General features: G+C 40.7%; 1 protein-coding gene across 1 annotated transcript in view; it reads right to left on the bottom strand.

Moving 5' to 3' along the window:
- Positions 1-16,276: 16,276 nt before the first annotated feature.
- DPYSL2 (dihydropyrimidinase like 2) overlaps positions 16,277-16,941 on the bottom strand; it is a 91,643-nt gene continuing 90,978 nt past the window's right edge. The window contains exon 14 of the mRNA XM_070952573.1: positions 16,277-16,368. Within this exon, the coding sequence (XP_070808674.1) occupies positions 16,277-16,368 (92 nt within the window). The remainder of the gene's footprint in view (positions 16,369-16,941) is intronic.

Below are 16,941 nucleotides of genomic sequence, written 5' to 3'. Positions count from 1 at the left end.
GCTGCCCATTGGGAGACTAAGCTTGCTGGCTGCCAGAAAAAAACCCTAGAAACTAGTGGATTGTGATTTCACTGAACTAGGGCTGCATAAAAATCTTGGTTTACGTAGGAAGAACCTGGCTAAAGAGAAACACACATAAAGGCCTACGAAAAGAAAAGAAAACAAACATATATATATATATATATATATATATATATATATATATATGTATGTATGTATGTATGTATGTATGTATGTATGTATGTATGTATGTATATGTATATGTATATATATATATGTATATATATATATATGTATATATATATATATCATTATGTTCCCATTTTCAGATAAATGGATGTGGAATCAGAAAGTCACCAGCTCTGCAATTATGGAAGCCTTTCCTAACCTGATTTAACACTTCCAACTCTCCCAAGTTAAGTAAAAACAAAACAAAACCCAATAACAACCATATTTTGCTTAAACCTTTCCTGGGAAGAGTGAGTGTTGTTTCAGTTCTGTGTTGTGGGTTTTGTAAAAGTGTATGCTAGCCCTAAAACCCATTGAAATTTGTAATTATAAAAGACTTAATTACAATATAAAAATTCTTACAATTCTTAATATGGCAATAGCTAGCAGAAAGATGATCTGGCCCAGTGGTAGGTTTCAAATTTTTTTACTACCAGTTCTGTGGGTGTGGCTTGCTGGGCATGGGAGGGGAAGGATACTATAAAATCTCCATTCCCACCCCACTCCTGGGGAAGGTTACTGAAAAATCCCCATTTCCTCCCAATCAGCTGGGACTTGGGAGGCAGAGAATAGATGGAGGTGGGACCAGTCAGAATTTTTACTACCGGTTCTCCGAACTACTCAAAATTTCCTCTACCAGTTCTCCAGAACTGGTGAGAACCTGCTGAAACCCACCTCTGATCTGGCCTAAAGTCTCTTTAATTATAATCAGCTATCTACTATGTTTCCCCAAAAATAACACTATAAGAAATAACACAATAAAAGAAAGGGCCTGGTGGCTCAGCAGACTAAAAGCATTGTGATTAACACCAGCTGTCTGCAATTACTGTAAGTTCGAATCTCACCAGGTTCAAGGTTGACTCAGCCTTCCATCCTTTCTAAGGTAGGTAAAATGAGGACCCAGTTTGTGGGGGCAATAAGCTGACTTTGTATAAATATACAAAAGTATGAAGGCTATTGCTTAACGCACTGTAAGCTGCCCTGAGTCTCCGGAGAAGGGCGGCACATAAATCAAATTTTAAAAAAACAACACTGGGTCTTATATTAATTTTTGGTCCAAAAGACACATTAGGGCTTATTTTCCAGTTAGGTCATCTTTTGGGGGAAATACAGTACTAAATGTGTACTCAGTTAACGATCTTAACTGAGGCTTATTTTTGGGGTAAGGCTTATATTACAAGCACGCTGAAAAATCATACTAGGACTTATTTTCCAGTTGAATCTTATTTTAGGGAAAACAGGGTATACTAAGAATGACCAAGTCTTGTTGCAACCTTCTTCTAATATCTATATTATTGTAAATATTTCCAGCAATCATTATTTGCCTACCATATATAGAATTTGAAAATGCAAAATAGAAACAGGTGGAAGATACATGTCTCTCCTGTTGTGAAAGCAGATGGAAGGAAAAAAATCCCCATTTTTCATTGAGGCACGTTTGATTTATTGTGACAAGGAGATTCACCTGAAAGTGATGTGGTAGAGAAGATATAAGTTATAACAAACAGAAGCACAAGAGCCATTCTAGGAGGACTGGCTGACATCTTTAAGTCTCCATTTCATCAATCAAGAAAGGGCCCTCTTTTCCAAATGCCTCAATTATCCAGTGATTTTGGGAACCACAGAACACCAGCTCCACTTAGATCTCTGTAAATAAATCTACCCATAAATTTGCCACCAGAATTACCCAGAATTCTACTCAACAATGTTTTTGACATTAAACAATCCATCTTTCAAGCAAAACATCGGAGTTGCAATCTACTTTCTACAGTATGAATAAGTTACAATACTTATTATTTTCTTTCAGGCCGAATCTTTCCAACTGAAGCATGATTTTAGAATTCATATGCATGGAAAACAATGCTTCCCTCCACAATCTATTTCTGTTACAGAGGGAAATGTAATTGTAAAAAAATTACAAAATTACAAAATGTATTAAATGTAAAAAATTAAATGAAAAATGTAAAAAAAAAATGCAGTGTAAGCTGCCCTGAGTCTCCGGAAAAGGGCGGCATATAAATCGTACCAATAAATAAATAAATAAATAAATAAATAAATAAATAAATAAATAAATAAATAAATAAATAAATAAATAAATAAATAAATGAGATCGGCCCTTTTTTAAAAAAAATAATAAATTGGGAATTACGATTAAGAAACGTGGAGTCCATTCCACTCCCCCAACTTACTGTTTTATTTAAAACAGCAAAAAAAAAAATGTTCAGAAATAGATTAAAGTATTTGGAATTCCATTTTTTAAAAAATCTGCCATTATCATTACTGTATCAGGCAAGTGACAATATTCTATAGAGAGAAGATCTTTCAGATCACAACCCCAAAAAAGCCCCAATTCCTTTGAGGATGTAATATTCAAAGGGGCAAAAGGGATCTACAGGCAGTCCGAAATAAAAAAGAATTTTAAAAATTAAGCAACTTTGAACTGAACTCGGAGCAGAAGTCAACATGGCTGATGGAAAGGTAGTATGACAGATTGCTCACAAGAAACAGGTAATACAGGTCAGTGGCTCTATGATGTATTACTTCTGCAACTATCTAAGACAGCTGGGTATATAACTCATTCAAGTGATTTTAGTGTGAACTTTTCTTCTAGATAAGCCTACCATATTGAAATCAATTTGCGCCGTGGTGGTGCAGTGGTTAGAATGTAGTATTGCAGGCTAATTCTGCCAACTGTCAGAGTTCGATTCTAACCCACTTAAGATTGACTCAGACTTCCATCCTTCCGAGGTAAAATGAGGACCCAGATTGTTGGGGGGCAATATGCTGACTCTGTAAACCACTTATAAAGAGGGCTGTAAAGCACTGTGAAGCAGTATATAAGTTTTAGTCCTATTGCTATTTGATTACCAAATTAGAGTTTCCTGTATCACAATTTTGCCATCTAGTGGTCATCTGGATTTTTGTGGCTGAAATGTGGTAGATTTGTTGGTAGCTCTGGTGCAAAAAGTCCAGAGGAATTGAAGTTTGCACAATCAACCACAGCTTCAGAAGGAATTTGTCTCACATTTACCTAATTCCATACTTTTGAATCAATGCTTAAACTAGAAATGTTCATCCCTAGTATCACTTCTCTGAATTTTGTGACATAGTCCTTCATCACAAAAATGGCACAATTTGCTAACTTATCAAAAATACTTTAAAAAAAAACAATGGATATTGATGGCAAAATATGTGTCAATTAGGAGAGAGATGTACTAAAAATGTGTACATTTTTCTTCCTTTCTTTAAAAATACCCTCCATCTGAAATGGAGGTTTGGGAGCATAACTGGAGAAAAATGAGAAACAGAGAATAATGAAACTGATAGATTGGCCGAAGATCAAAAACACCAGGTTACCAAGTTACAAAAGGCACAACTGAAGTCTGATGTTGTTGTGGCCCGCCAGTGGCTGCGTGGATTGTGGCTGATCCCGACGACAAGGAGGCTGGTGTGGTGTCGTGCCAGCAGCCTGCGCAGCTGGCGCTCACGTTGGACAGCAAGGAGGCTGAAGAGGATGTGGTGCCAGAGGCAGAGACTCAGCCAGGGCCTTCAGAACCTCCAGAGGCTCCTTCCAGTGGAGAGAGCGAAGTGGAGGAGCCTCTTCTCAATGCTCGAGCACGCAGGGCTGCCAAAAGGCAGGAGTGGCTACTCAGGAGGAGGAGGTCTCCTCGAGAGTAAGGCTTGAGGATAATTGGCCACTCCCTTAGCCTATTTAAGTCACCCGCCGTTAGTAAGTTTCTTGCTAGAAACAACTTGTAATTATCATCGGAGCATTTTTGGAAAAGTCTTATCGTATCTTGCTTTCTGGGCTGGTTGCCAACTTTTGCCGGACTTTGGTTTATTCTTGCTACTTAATAAATTTGATAAGGACCGTTGGTGTGTGTCTATATCCTCGGGAATCCGGAGCTGGGGCAGAACAGATGTATAGGAAAGCAGCTGGCAGAGCTGTATAGAAAAAGCACATTGTTCCTGCTGCTCTGATCTCCTTTACTTGGACTAACAGTTACACTCACACGTGCATACCTAACGAAACTCTAAAGTTTTATCCAGTTTCTATTTAGCAAGGCAAGCGCTATAGACTGTACCTTCCAATCTCAGGTCTTGAAATCATCCAAAGCGCTTGTAAATCTGTGTGCTCTGGAGCCCTCTTGTGAATGAATCCTGTACTGCACCATCGTTTTAAACATTCACGCTCTTCTATTAATGGCTGATTATTTATGAAATTAATTCTATTTTCATTTATTCCCAGTTACGTTGCTTTTAGTTATCGAGGAGCCACTTGGGTTGCAATTCTTTTTTTTTTTTTAAGGAAGAGTTATTCTTTCGAACAGTTCAGTAAACCTTCTCAAGTAAAGCTTGTGTGTAGGATCCAATCTGGATGGCTTACAGGGACTAGAGGTTTAGTCTTCCGAGCTTTTGGACTCGTGCTGGAGCCCATCTTCAGGGAACGTCTCTCTTCCAGAATGTATATGTAGTTGCCTGAGGATGGGCTCCAGCACGAGTCCAAAAGCTTGCAAGACTAAACCTCTGGCCCAGATTGGATCCTGCAACATTATCTGGGACACGTATATTCGCCTTCGTGAAACCTTGTGTGTGTTGACCCTAAAGCCAAACAAAGCATAGAAATTACAGGTAGTCCTTGACTTATGACCACAAGTCCAACAGTCCAACACTTCTGTTGCTAAGGGAGACATTTAAGTGAGCTTTGCCCCCTTTCTCGTTAAGTGAATCACTGCTTGGTTAAATTAGTAACCTGGTTGTTAAGTGAATCTGGCTTCCCCATTGACTTTGCTTGTCAGGAGGTTGCAAAAGGGGACCGCATGACGCCAGGACACTGCAGCCGTCATAAATATGAGCCAGTTGCCAAGTGAGCCTTGGTAGTACAAGGGTTTAAGGCACCCTGTTATTAAGCTGCTTAAGACCAGCTGCCTGCAATTACTGCAGGGTTCGAATCTCGCCAAAGCTCAAGGTTGACTCAGCCTTCCATCCTTTCTAAGGTAGGTGAAATGAGGACCCAGTTTGTGGGGGCAATAAGCTGACTTTGTATAAAATATACAAAAGTATGAAGGCTATTGCTGAGCACATTGTAAGCTGCCCTGAGTCTTCGGAGAAGGGCGGCATATAAATCAAATTAAAAAAAAAAAAAAGCGGTTGAATTTTGATCAATTTTGACCACAGGGATGCTGCAACCGTCGTTAAGTGTGAAAAATGGTCATAAGTCACTTTTTTCAGTGCCATTGTAAGTTTGAATGGTCACTAAACAAACTGTTATAAGTCAAGGACTGTATGTATACCATTACCTGGTACTCTGGTGTGAAATTTCTTGTTATTATTCAGTTAAACAATACACACAGCGTTCCGAGCAGAACTACTTGTATTTCACTAGCAGGAAATAGCACAATACCAAAGTGGTATAACTTCTTTCAAACAGTGTATTTGTGCCTGCAATTCTCCAAGGGAGGCAAGATCAGGAGACTGTCATCACTAGAAACACCATAGTACAAGGGTGTCCTAAGAGAATCTTGAACGTCTGACGGTTTCGCTTTTGCCACAGTGGCTACTTATTTTCTCCAAACAGAACAGAATAAGAGAGTTGGAAGGGACCTTGGAGGTCTTCTAGTCCAACGGTCAGCAACTGGTGGTCCATGAGAAAATTTTGGTGGTCTGCAGAAAAATTATTTGCATTTTTTATATTGTACTAAATCAGGGGTCCTCAAACTACCAGATACGTGCAATGAATGTTTGTGTTGCTGCAGAGTCTCTCCTCCTTCGGGGTCTTTTTGTGTGAGTCGGAGGGGGGCAGAAATTCCGATTTGGGGTCTGCTTCAGCCTCCTGGTGTGAGGCTTTGGGCAAAGGCTGGAGGGAAGTGTCGCTGGTGGCGAAGAGCCAGAGGGCCTCGTTCCAGTGGGACTGCATCATGGCCTGGAACTGGCTGACCATCTCACCCCGCTGAGCCTCCAGGTGCCGGTACCTGGCCTTGCACTCCCACAAGTCTTCTCTCTGCTTGATAAGCCTATGCTCATGGTCCTCAGTGAGGTGCTTCTGCTGAGCCTCCTTCTCCGTCAGATCCAGTTTGAACTGAGCTGTTTTGCCAACTCTTCCTCATGGTGGCTGCTTAGCTCCAACAACTGCTTCCTGTTGGGGCCCTAAGGAGCCCGGTCGGGCAGGCGATTAGTGGGTGGGAGGGGAGGGGCAAGTAGAGGCTGGCAAGGTGCCCCTCGACATGAGTGACATCAAGTTGGCCATGCCCACTCAGTCATATGATCACCTACCCACGCCCACCCACCCGGTCATCAGGCAGATTGTATTAGTGATCCATGGGATTTAAAATTATGAATTTAGTGGTCCCTGAGGTCCGAAAGGTTGGAGACCCCTGTTCATTCCCCTCCTCAGGCAGGAAACTCTATACCAGTTCGGACAAAGGGTTGTTCAATCTCTTCTTAAAAACTTCTGGTGTTGGAGCATTCCACTGATTAATTGTTCTGTCAGAAAATTCCTCCTTAGTTCTAGACTGCTTTTCTCCTTGATTAGTTTCCACCCATTGTTTCTTGTCCTGCCTTTAAATGCTTTGGAGAATAGCTTGACTCCCTCTTCTTTTTGGCAGCCCCTGAGATTTTGGAAGACTGCTATCATGTCTCCCTTAGTCCTTCTTTTCATTAAACTAGACATACCCAGTTCCTGCAACCGTTCTTCATGTTTTAGCCTCCAGTCCCCTCATCATCTTGGTTGCTCTTCTCTGCACTCTTTCTAGTCTCCACATCTTTTTTCATCGTGGCAACCAAAACTGGATGTGGTATTTCAAGTGCGGCCTTGCCAAGGCATTATAAAGTGGTATGGGTAGTCCTCGATTTACAACAGTTCATTTAGTGACCGTTCAAAGTTATAACGGCACTGAAGAAAGTGACTTATGACCAGTTTTCACACAGCACGTACCACTTTATAATGCCTTGGTAAGGCTACACTTGGAATTCTGAATCCAGTTTGATCGCCACAATGTAAGAAATATGTGATGTTCCTCTTCAGTCATGCCTGAGTTGGATTAATGTCCATTTTACCTCTCTCTCCTGCTTTTCAATTAATTATATTTTATTTTGGAATGTGATTTATCCCAAATTCCTGGTGGGCAGCACAGGGAAAGATTTATACAAACCAATCCAGCCACATGTGAAAAAATGTTACATACAATACCAAATAAATGTCCTGCCTAGACTGAAGAACCTGAAGAAACCAATAAAATGTGAATTACTCACAGAAAAATGAAGCCGCATCAGGGCCTAGGAGAATTCAAAGCAGTTTGAAGGCTAATTTAACTATTAACAGAATAGCAACTCTTCTACATGTGTTTGCAATCTAAGAAAACCCTGGTCAGCATAGAAGGATCAGGTGATTCTTTAGCTCCATTAATATCACTATTGAGACTGGAGTTAAAGGGCCCTTGGTCTCTTTCTACAAGAAAAGTCTTCACTTAAAGACCATGGAAAAATTGTTGTAAAATCATCTCTGGTCACATAACTCGCTTAACAACCCCCCCCCTCCTTAGTGACCAAAATTCTTATCCCAATTGTGGTTCTAAGTCAAGGACCAACCATATTTTCAGATTTGTTGTTTTTCCATGAGCTTTGCTGCCATCTAGTGTTCTCAAATGTTAGTTTTGTGTCTTCCATGGTTAATATTCTTTAATTAGCAGTAACATTCTCAGCTAAAAATGATCAAATGTAAAGAGAGAAAAAGCAATATGTGTCAGACAGCTTCATTTATTTAAGCTCTCTGCCCATTAGTGAAGATGGGCCTTCTTGTCCCACACTGGCTATAGTTTGCATTATATGTGGCAATATGGATATTTTCTTCCATTTATAGTGGGCAAAACATGTTTCTTTGAAGTCAAGCACACAGCTTTGGATCAGTTCTTGTCCCATTTAGACGCTGTTGAATAAATATCAATGGAAAACTTGAGAACTATGTCTACTGAAAATGACTTAATAACCTGAGTAAGTTTTTGTTTTCCTGGTTCACAAAGAAAGCTAAAGGACCTTTGTAAACCCAGTAGCAGCACTTGGAAGAAGGTCCTGGAAATTACGATTTCATCTTAGGATTCTTCTATTGATTCTAAGGGTTCATAAAGTGAAAGTGGTCATTTTTTGAAGAGTTCCAGGCTAATCTGATTGCTGTCCAGAAAGATAACTCATAATGCCTTGGTAGTACAGGGGTTTAAGGCACCCTGTTATTAAGCTTATTAAGACCAGCTGCCTGCAATTACTGCAGGGTTCCAATCTCGCCAAGGCTCAAGGTCGACTCAGCCTTCCATCCTTTCTAAGATAGGTGAAATGAGGACCCAGTTTGTGGGGGCAATAAGCTGACTTTGTATAAATATACAAAAGGATAAAGGCTATTGCTTAACGCATTGTAAGCCGCCCTGAGTCTTCGGAGAAGGGCGGCATATAAATCAAATTTAAAAAAAAAAAAATGCCATCTTCGGGGTTTCACCAACAATCTCCGAAGGAGATTGCAGATAATTTCTCTCTCCAACTCACTTACCCCAGTCAGAGAAAGGCAGGTTGCATTAAACCCCATAGTGAAAGATATTATGGTGCTAGTAAAATGGAAATTCAAAGAAAACATACTGCGTGTAATTAACGCACCTGGTTGGCTGAAACAATTCTTCATTCAGGAACTCCCAGTAGACAAATAATCCAGAAGGCACGTTGAACAAACAAGCTGCACACCAGGATCTTTGTTCTCCTCAGGTGGTAATTATGGCAATCAAAATTAAGTGGCTAAAGTTGCATGGGGTTAGTCACAGCGAAAGCATTTTCACTTTTAATTCGGGAGCACTTTGTTTCCATTATGATTGCTGAACTTTTGACTTTTCTTTTTAATGTGCTCTATTATCCATGGCTTGGCTTTGTTTTTTTGGAGGGTGTGGGAAGAGATCCCATGGAAGATATGAGAAACCCTAAGAAGCTGGAAGCAACTTTTGTAATTATGGTTAATAGACCAGGTTTATTACTCTTGAATTAAAATTACTGGACCTCTGGGAAAGAATTGGAAGATGGTAGATGACTCAAAAAGCAGAGCCCAGGAGTGAAGAGCTGGTAAGTAGACCAGCTCTTCAGCAATTTCTGCCCCAACAAGGAAGTGAGTGGTTTGGTGTGTTTACACTCTGGTAGACAAGGAAATAGCCATCAAACTCAACTTGCAATTAAAGAATGAAGTAAAATAACAGAACAAGAATTGCAAGGGTCCTTGGCAGTTTCCTAGTCCAACCTTCTGCTCAAGCAGACGACCATATACCAAGGGGTCCAAGGGGCCACCCTGGATGCCGCGCAATGCCTCAGCCAGCGAAAACGGAGCTCGGGAGAGCCACATGCGGCCGCCCCAGGCCCTGTTTTCGGCCGCAACAGCCTCCTGCAGTCCTTTGTCAGTTAAAACGGAGCTCAGGAGGCAGGGGTGAAATCCAGTAAGTTCTGGAGAACCGGTAGCGGAAATTTTGAGCAGTTTGGAGAAGCAGCAAATACCACCTCTGGCTGGCCCCCGAGTGGAGTGGGAATGGAGATTTTGCAAAATCCTTCTCCCAGGAGTGGGGAGGGAATGGAGGTTTTGCAGTATCCTTCCCCTGCCACACCCACCAAGCCACACCATACCTGCCAAGCTACGCCCACAGAACCGGTAGTTAAAAAATTGGGATTTCACTACTGCCGGGGGGGGGGGGTGGTGGTGCATGTGGCCCGCTGGACTCTTGTTTTCACTGGCAAAAGGCTAGCAAAACAAACTTAAAACAAAAGGAGAAATGTTTCCCCCTTTGCATTTGAGCATCCAAGAAGGGACAGGAAATGAGAAGGGGAAAGAGAAAAGACAAAGAAAAAGAAGGAAAGATACGAAGAGAGCAAGGAAGGAGGAAGGAAGGAAGGAAGGAAGGAAGGAAGGAAGGAAGGAAGGAAGGAAGGAAGGAAGGAAGGAAGGAAGGAAAAAGAAGGAAGGAAGGAAGGGTTATAGGAGGATCTGAGATAAGTTCTGCCTTAACACTTGGCCCCCAACATGTGACGTTGAGCTGGCCATGGCCACCCCAGCCCCCTGAGGTCATCCTGATTGGGCCCTCAATGAAATAGTTTGATGCCCCTGCCCTATATCATTCTGGACAAATGATTGTCCACTAATGGAGCATCCACAACTTCTGTAGGCAAGTTGTTCCACTGGTTAATTGTTCTCACTGTTAGGAAATTTCTCCTTAGTTCTAGGTTGCTTCTGTCCTTGTTTAGTTTCCATCCACTCTTTCAACATTTAAAAATTTTAATCCTGACCATGTTGATATATTTTGGAACAATGAACCCAGAATTTTAATACTGTCTGCCTCTATGTTTAAAAGGCGTTATGGAACAGGAACAAGTTTTATCTGACAGGAGTCTGATTTGAAAGTAGATTTTAAAATGGAAGGAAACTAATATATGGAAAAAGATATCACACTGGATACATGAAAAGAAACCATCTTACATCTTAATAATTAAAGGTGGTATGCAAATAACAAAGAATAATTTTCTTATATTGGATTTTAAAGCTTTGAAAGGGTCTTGGAGGGTTTTTCTTTTTGGGAAGAGGGACAAAGAAAAAAATGATTTAAAAAAATCAAGATTCTAGATTATTTAAAGGGGCTAACAATCAAAATCATTAAAAGTTAAAGGAAGGGATATAAAGTTTATTTGATCAAAATTAAAATAGGTATGTTGTTATCTCTGGTAACCCTTAATGGACTTTTGCTTATATCAGGCCTGAAATGAGGTTTTAATAATTTGTCTATAGATAAGAGATGGGATATAAATAAAAGATCATTTGTTGTATTTTAAAAGAAGGTTACAGGTTGCAGTTAATTGTTTATACTTGTGATAGAGTCACTTCTTTCTTTTTTCTTATTTTACTTTTCCATTTCTTTCTATTTTTTTGTTTACTTTCTTTTCTGCACCTTATTTTTTGTATTAGTTTTTGTTGTAATCTTTAATAAAATCACTATTCAGAAAGACGAAAATGGAATGAGTATTATCTTGAATCATTTCAAATACTGCAAAATCATAATGCTAAGTCCTAAATCAATATGTACACAATGGCTAACTTAACACAATCAACTAAGATAAACCTCTTTGTAGTTTAGCGCAAAGGGCAACAAGAATGCGGCCCAACCTCAGTAGAAATTCCATTTCACTCAGCAGAAATGACTTGCAGCAGGCACAACCTGAGAATTAAATTTTGAATTAAGTGGAATAAAGGTGTAAGGCACCCTTGTGCATAAAATAAATCCACAAAGTTGTGCATGCTTGGGGTCTCCGTGTGATGCTTTGCACATGTAAGTAAAAATAAACACATACCCAATTTGGCCCAGTCTCACTACATTTCACATTTGGTGCTCTATTATTGACACTAAACAGATGTTTGCGAATCTGCACGTTTTGGAAATTTTCAGAGTTTATTATATACGGTTTGGCGTTAGCACCTGGATCCTTAAAAGTCAGCATCACTAACTATAGCTTGAAGTCGGGGTCTTCTTGTTACATTTCAAGTTGAGTTCGATGCAAAGTTCCACGTATACCTGGAGTTCACCAGGAAATGGTGATACCAGCCTTTCCTTCCACACCTGGCCAAGGATTTACAGCTGTTGAAGTTCAGGCCTTTGGAAGTCTCCAGGTTGTGGAAGGTTGGCACAAACTGCAATCTCGGCTTGGATAAACACACAACAGACTCACACATAATAACATCAACCTCTTGGACACCCCAGCTCAGCAACTGAAACAACAACATGTCATCTTTATTAAGGAGTTCCCATGGTAATGTAACACAGAATTTTTAAGAAAGAAAGAACACACGACTTGTTTTATGCCATTATTTTCCCCATCCAGAAAATGGTCAAATATTAGGGTTGGGGGGGGGTTGTTGTTTGTTTGTCTACACACATGATCATCTTAGCACTTACAGCTCCTTCACTCATGTTCACAAGCACAAAATCCAAGGGGTAAAATCCAGCTAGTATTAAATTCTACATAGTTTAATTATCTGTCATTATGATTTTTCTCTTCTTTTAGAGCATCAAGTCACTGCGGTAAATTAATTCCATGTTCAGTGTCATTTTTTTTTTATGCATTTACATAGGACAGTCATTAAAAACAGAGACACGGAGCGAGTGAGCTCTCACAGGAAACAACATGCTTACATAGCCTGCAATTTTTTAAAAAACTTTTTCTATTCCCCATCTCAAAGCACAAAGCAAAACAACAATTATGAACATGGAGGGAGAAAGAGAGACAGAGAGAGAGAGAAAGAAAGAAGGAAGGAAGACTCAAGTGAATAGCAGGGAGCTGCATTCATTCCATACAACTGAAACAAACACGGTTGCTTGGAGTTGTTTTTTTTTTTTTTTTTACAAAAGAATTGTTCTCCCATTTTTTTAAAAAAAATGCTTAAATGCATTATTAAAGCACAAATGAAAAAAATAACATTAAAAACAGCTGAACACATATATATATTACACTTACTAAATATTTTCTTAATAAAAGTGCAATCTCGTAAGTAAATTAAAAAAAAAAATTAAGAAATCTATTTGAAATGGTCTGGAATTCGTTGCCCGTAACATGAACAAAAAAAGGGGGGGAAAAGGACAGGTTAACTTCAAATTTCATACCTATCACACCATACATTTCAGCATCCAAATGGCAGGGTTTTTTCCCACTCCGGTCTGAGCATTGGCGAATGTCGACCAAAGATAGGAAGTGTCCTAGGGATTATCTTCATATGGCTGAACGTATGGGAGGAGGAACATCCGTTGCTCCACAGCTACCAGAACATCGGGGATCTACAAATGCATGTACGCTTCACACATATTCCAGTAAATACGGTGGTACAGAGGTGAGCCCAGTCCATACTGACAAGCTGAAAGAATATAGACAGTCAAGGATCCAGAAGAGACCAGTAGACTACATCTGTGGATGTCAACTCAGGAACTGGGAAGAAATGCTATGTTCTGCTTGGTCTATGCATGGAAGAGGTGACAGGTGACATGTTGGACTGGGCCACTTCTGACCTTAAGTTAGCAGAAAGAGAGGAAGGAGTGTTCATCACTTATTAATGAGGGAGTATCTGGGAATCTTAATATCTCATCGTGTAAAATACGTGCTGGGTAAAATCCTTAGGACTTTTGGCTTTGAATGCAATCATATCCTTCATCCTCTTAGGTTTCAAGGGGCTTCTGGTCTAGCTTAGGGAAAGTAGAAACTTAAAATCTTGTTTTAGCACAGTCGACCGGATTTAAGAATGGGGCTATAAAACCCTTACAAGACCTGCATCCAAGATTAAGTAAAGGCACAAATTAATCCCATAGATGTACACCAAGACTGCTATTTAAAAAAGAAAGAAGTAAACGATAAAGGAAGGATGTGACCCAATAATGACTCAACCAACCCAACAAGAATGGGAAAGAAAAGGGAGATTCTAAAATCTTTGCATGTTAACCTTCTAGAAGGTTTAATGGAAGTGGTTATAGTTCTATATATTCGGATCAGGTTAAGAACTGTGGATTATGCCAGTTCCTGTATGGGCTACATACAGTTAAAACTCGCAACTTATGCAATATGCATATTTGGATTCTATCACGGGATCGGAACAAGGCAAAAGGCGCATCCACTTCACTGGACCAATAATAAATATTAAGAGGCCTCTGTGTACCTAAATGAACACTTCTAATCCACCCACATTCAGACCTTTAAAAGACCTTCAGATATTTAAAAGAAGGATGATTCAGGAGACGTTGGCAGTGTTATTAGCTTGTTAGGGATACACTGCCTTCGGTTAGCACAAGGGATTTAAAGAGCCGTGACTGGACACTGCAGTTTTGAGTCTGTGCCAAGTACATGCATGCATACACAAAGTAGAAGCATTTTAGTCTCAACCCCAAACAATGCAGAGTTTTAGAACTTCTGCAGAAAACCCAAAAGCTCAATGCTTTAGTGATTCTGGGTTATGGCCAAGCAAAAACTGAATAGGCAAGTAGATTGTAGCTGATGAATGACACCTATTCTCTCCCCTCAGCAGTTCCAAGTAGTAGATATTCCACTGGTTCAACCCAAAACCTTCCCAGAGACTTCTGTCTCTGACCTCAACTGTCACCCATGTCTAGCAAGGAGCATCACATCAGCTTCCTCATTATGTCCATTATGCCATCTTTCCTTTACTACTCTGAGCTGGCAAAGTCCTTGGCTTTTTTCTGCAGGCCTCCCACACCGCTTGTGTCCAGACCAAAGAAACTACCATTTCTTCTGTACAGCCCTATTTCATTCCACACATCAACCAACAGGTGCATGGTTTGATCTTCAGGCACCAGGTCCCTCAAACCTTCCACATAAGTACAGAACCACTGTTCCACACAAAAGGTTGTACAACCCTAACTCCAAAGCTAATCCAGATGTATTGTGATCAAAGAACGGCAAGGATTTCTATTTGCCCACACCAGATTCCGTCCATTTTCTTTTTCTTGCACCAAGGGATTCTGGGAATCAGTCCTACGTCTCTCCAGTATCTGTTTTCACTCAGTCAAGTGACCCAACACTCTAAGACTACACGAGCAATAACATTTAGGCTTATATCCTGCCCCATAAGCACTTTACAAGTGGTTAAGCAATAGTAATATTACTATTAGTAGAAGGATGAAGATTGAGCTCAAGAAGGGCAATCCTGTAGTAGACTTAAGATTCCCAGCTATAAAACAACTCATGTGTTGTTAGAATATAAGAAACAAGCCATGGGGACAATTAAGTTCCACTGCTGGCCCTCTTATTTTGGAATAGTGGCAAGAATAGACTGATGCCTTATTTTTTTCAATACTATACACTTTTTAAGTGCAGGATTTAGAAGATGCTCCCAGGCCCGTTCCCTTCTCTGAGCTCTCAATCCCTCAAAGAGTCTGTGGCTTGGATTTTCTAAGAACCTATTTCCAATAGAGATGGAAGAGTTTAAATAAGAGAGGGTCCACTCTACAGAGAATCAGGTAACCTTAGGGAAAGTACAGTGGAGGATGCCTTTTAGTTCTAAGATATACATTAGATTCCAAAACTCAAAAGAACCCCTTTGGAGAACCCCTGAAAAACTATCATTTGGATGGCAAAAATCAAGGTTGGGTTGATGCAAGAAATGACCAGAATACGGTGGAGCTATGGGGGACCCTAAAACTCAAAAGAAAATAGGAAAATGGAAAGATTCTCTCCATCCTAAAATAAGGCATCTCAAACAATGCAACAGGCAGGAACAAGTCCATAATCATATGCGTATACATATACACACATACACAGAAGAAAACGAAGAATCCTTCAGTTGCTTCAAGAGTGGGATAAAGATATTAAATATCAAAATAAGATGGGATACACTTCACAATTACACCTTGACTTAGCAGCACAGAATCTTCCTCCCTCTATAAACGTAAAGAAGGCTATCCATGGGTTTGGGATCTCGGATGGTTACCCCCATGTTCTAAGACACATGATTGGCAAGTCCAGTTTTGGAAATGTCCAGTTTAAACCCTTTTATTTCTCTTTCGCAGAAGTGAAAACCCAACCTTAATAGATGGGGGGGTAAGGGTGGAGGGAGGGGTGAAGAGGCAGCTCACGGGAAATTCACTTTATCCTTCCTTTAAAAGAAAATTTAAAAAAAAACATAAAAGAGGCAAAGCAAAGAAATGATGTTCATGGTCACGTCAACTACAAATTCTACACATCAATGTTTATCTCTTTTAAAAGCAGAAACGGGGGTGGTGGGAGAGGAGAGTGTCTGTTCCCAAATGTGGAGGGAGGGAGCAGTGAGCAGGTTTTGTGAAGAGACGGGTGGGAAATGGTTAACAATAAAAGGAAAAGGAGGGAGGAGAGAGAGAGAGAGAGAGGGAGAGAGAGGCTATGGCCTCATCCACTGCTATCCGCAGTAACCATCACAGGCTCTAAAAGAATTTTTAAAAAGGTCTTTTCAAGTGCCCCCACTCTCTCCCACCATCTCTAAGTGGACTTTTGCTCCCCCGGTGTCGTTTTTTTAACCCAAGCTGGTGATGTTGGCACGGCCACCAGGGGGTGCAACTATGCGCTGCGTAGTACGCCGTGGGATATTATCGTCGATTTGCGCACCTACGAGTTGGAAAGAGGGAGAGAGAGAGAGAAGCATAGTGAGAAACTGAAGACGTACACATATATATAACATGAGCAATTATATTGTGATTTCAAAGTAAGTCTAAAGCAGGGGTGTCAAACTCAAGGACCGTCCTGTAGTGTCTCTGTCAGTGAAAATGGAGCTCAGGAGGGCCGTGCTCGGGAGGGTTGTGTTGTGGCTCCAATCACCGAGTCTGTGTTATCAGCAGGAGAGGACTCCGAGAGTGAAGGAGAGAATTTGGCAAGGCCTCCCTCTCCAAGACCCTCCTCTCTGGCAATGCCTCCGGTGTCCTCCGAAGGCCAAGAGATAGGCCCGGGGCCAAGCACTTCCACGCAGCCGCAGATGGACAGTAATGATGATGATGATGAGTCTTGGCTGGACCCTTGACAGCGTCGCAGAGATAAGAGCGTGCAGCAGAGGAAGAGGCGTACCAGGAATTAGGCTGAGTCATTGGACCACACCCCACAGGGTATAAAAGGGGGTGTGGTGGCCATTCAAGCTCTGTGACGAGCAAAAACTGATATTGAACAAACCTCTCTTCATTGCTGGAC

This window comes from Pituophis catenifer, unplaced genomic scaffold, assembly GCF_029215685.1.
Source record: "Pituophis catenifer annectens isolate HBS135680 unplaced genomic scaffold, rPitCat1.0.hap2 SCAF_12, whole genome shotgun sequence".
Classification (NCBI taxonomy): Eukaryota; Metazoa; Chordata; class Lepidosauria; order Squamata; family Colubridae; genus Pituophis; species Pituophis catenifer.
Note: the sequence above shows the minus strand (reverse complement) of the source record. Positions and strands in the feature narration are given on the sequence as shown.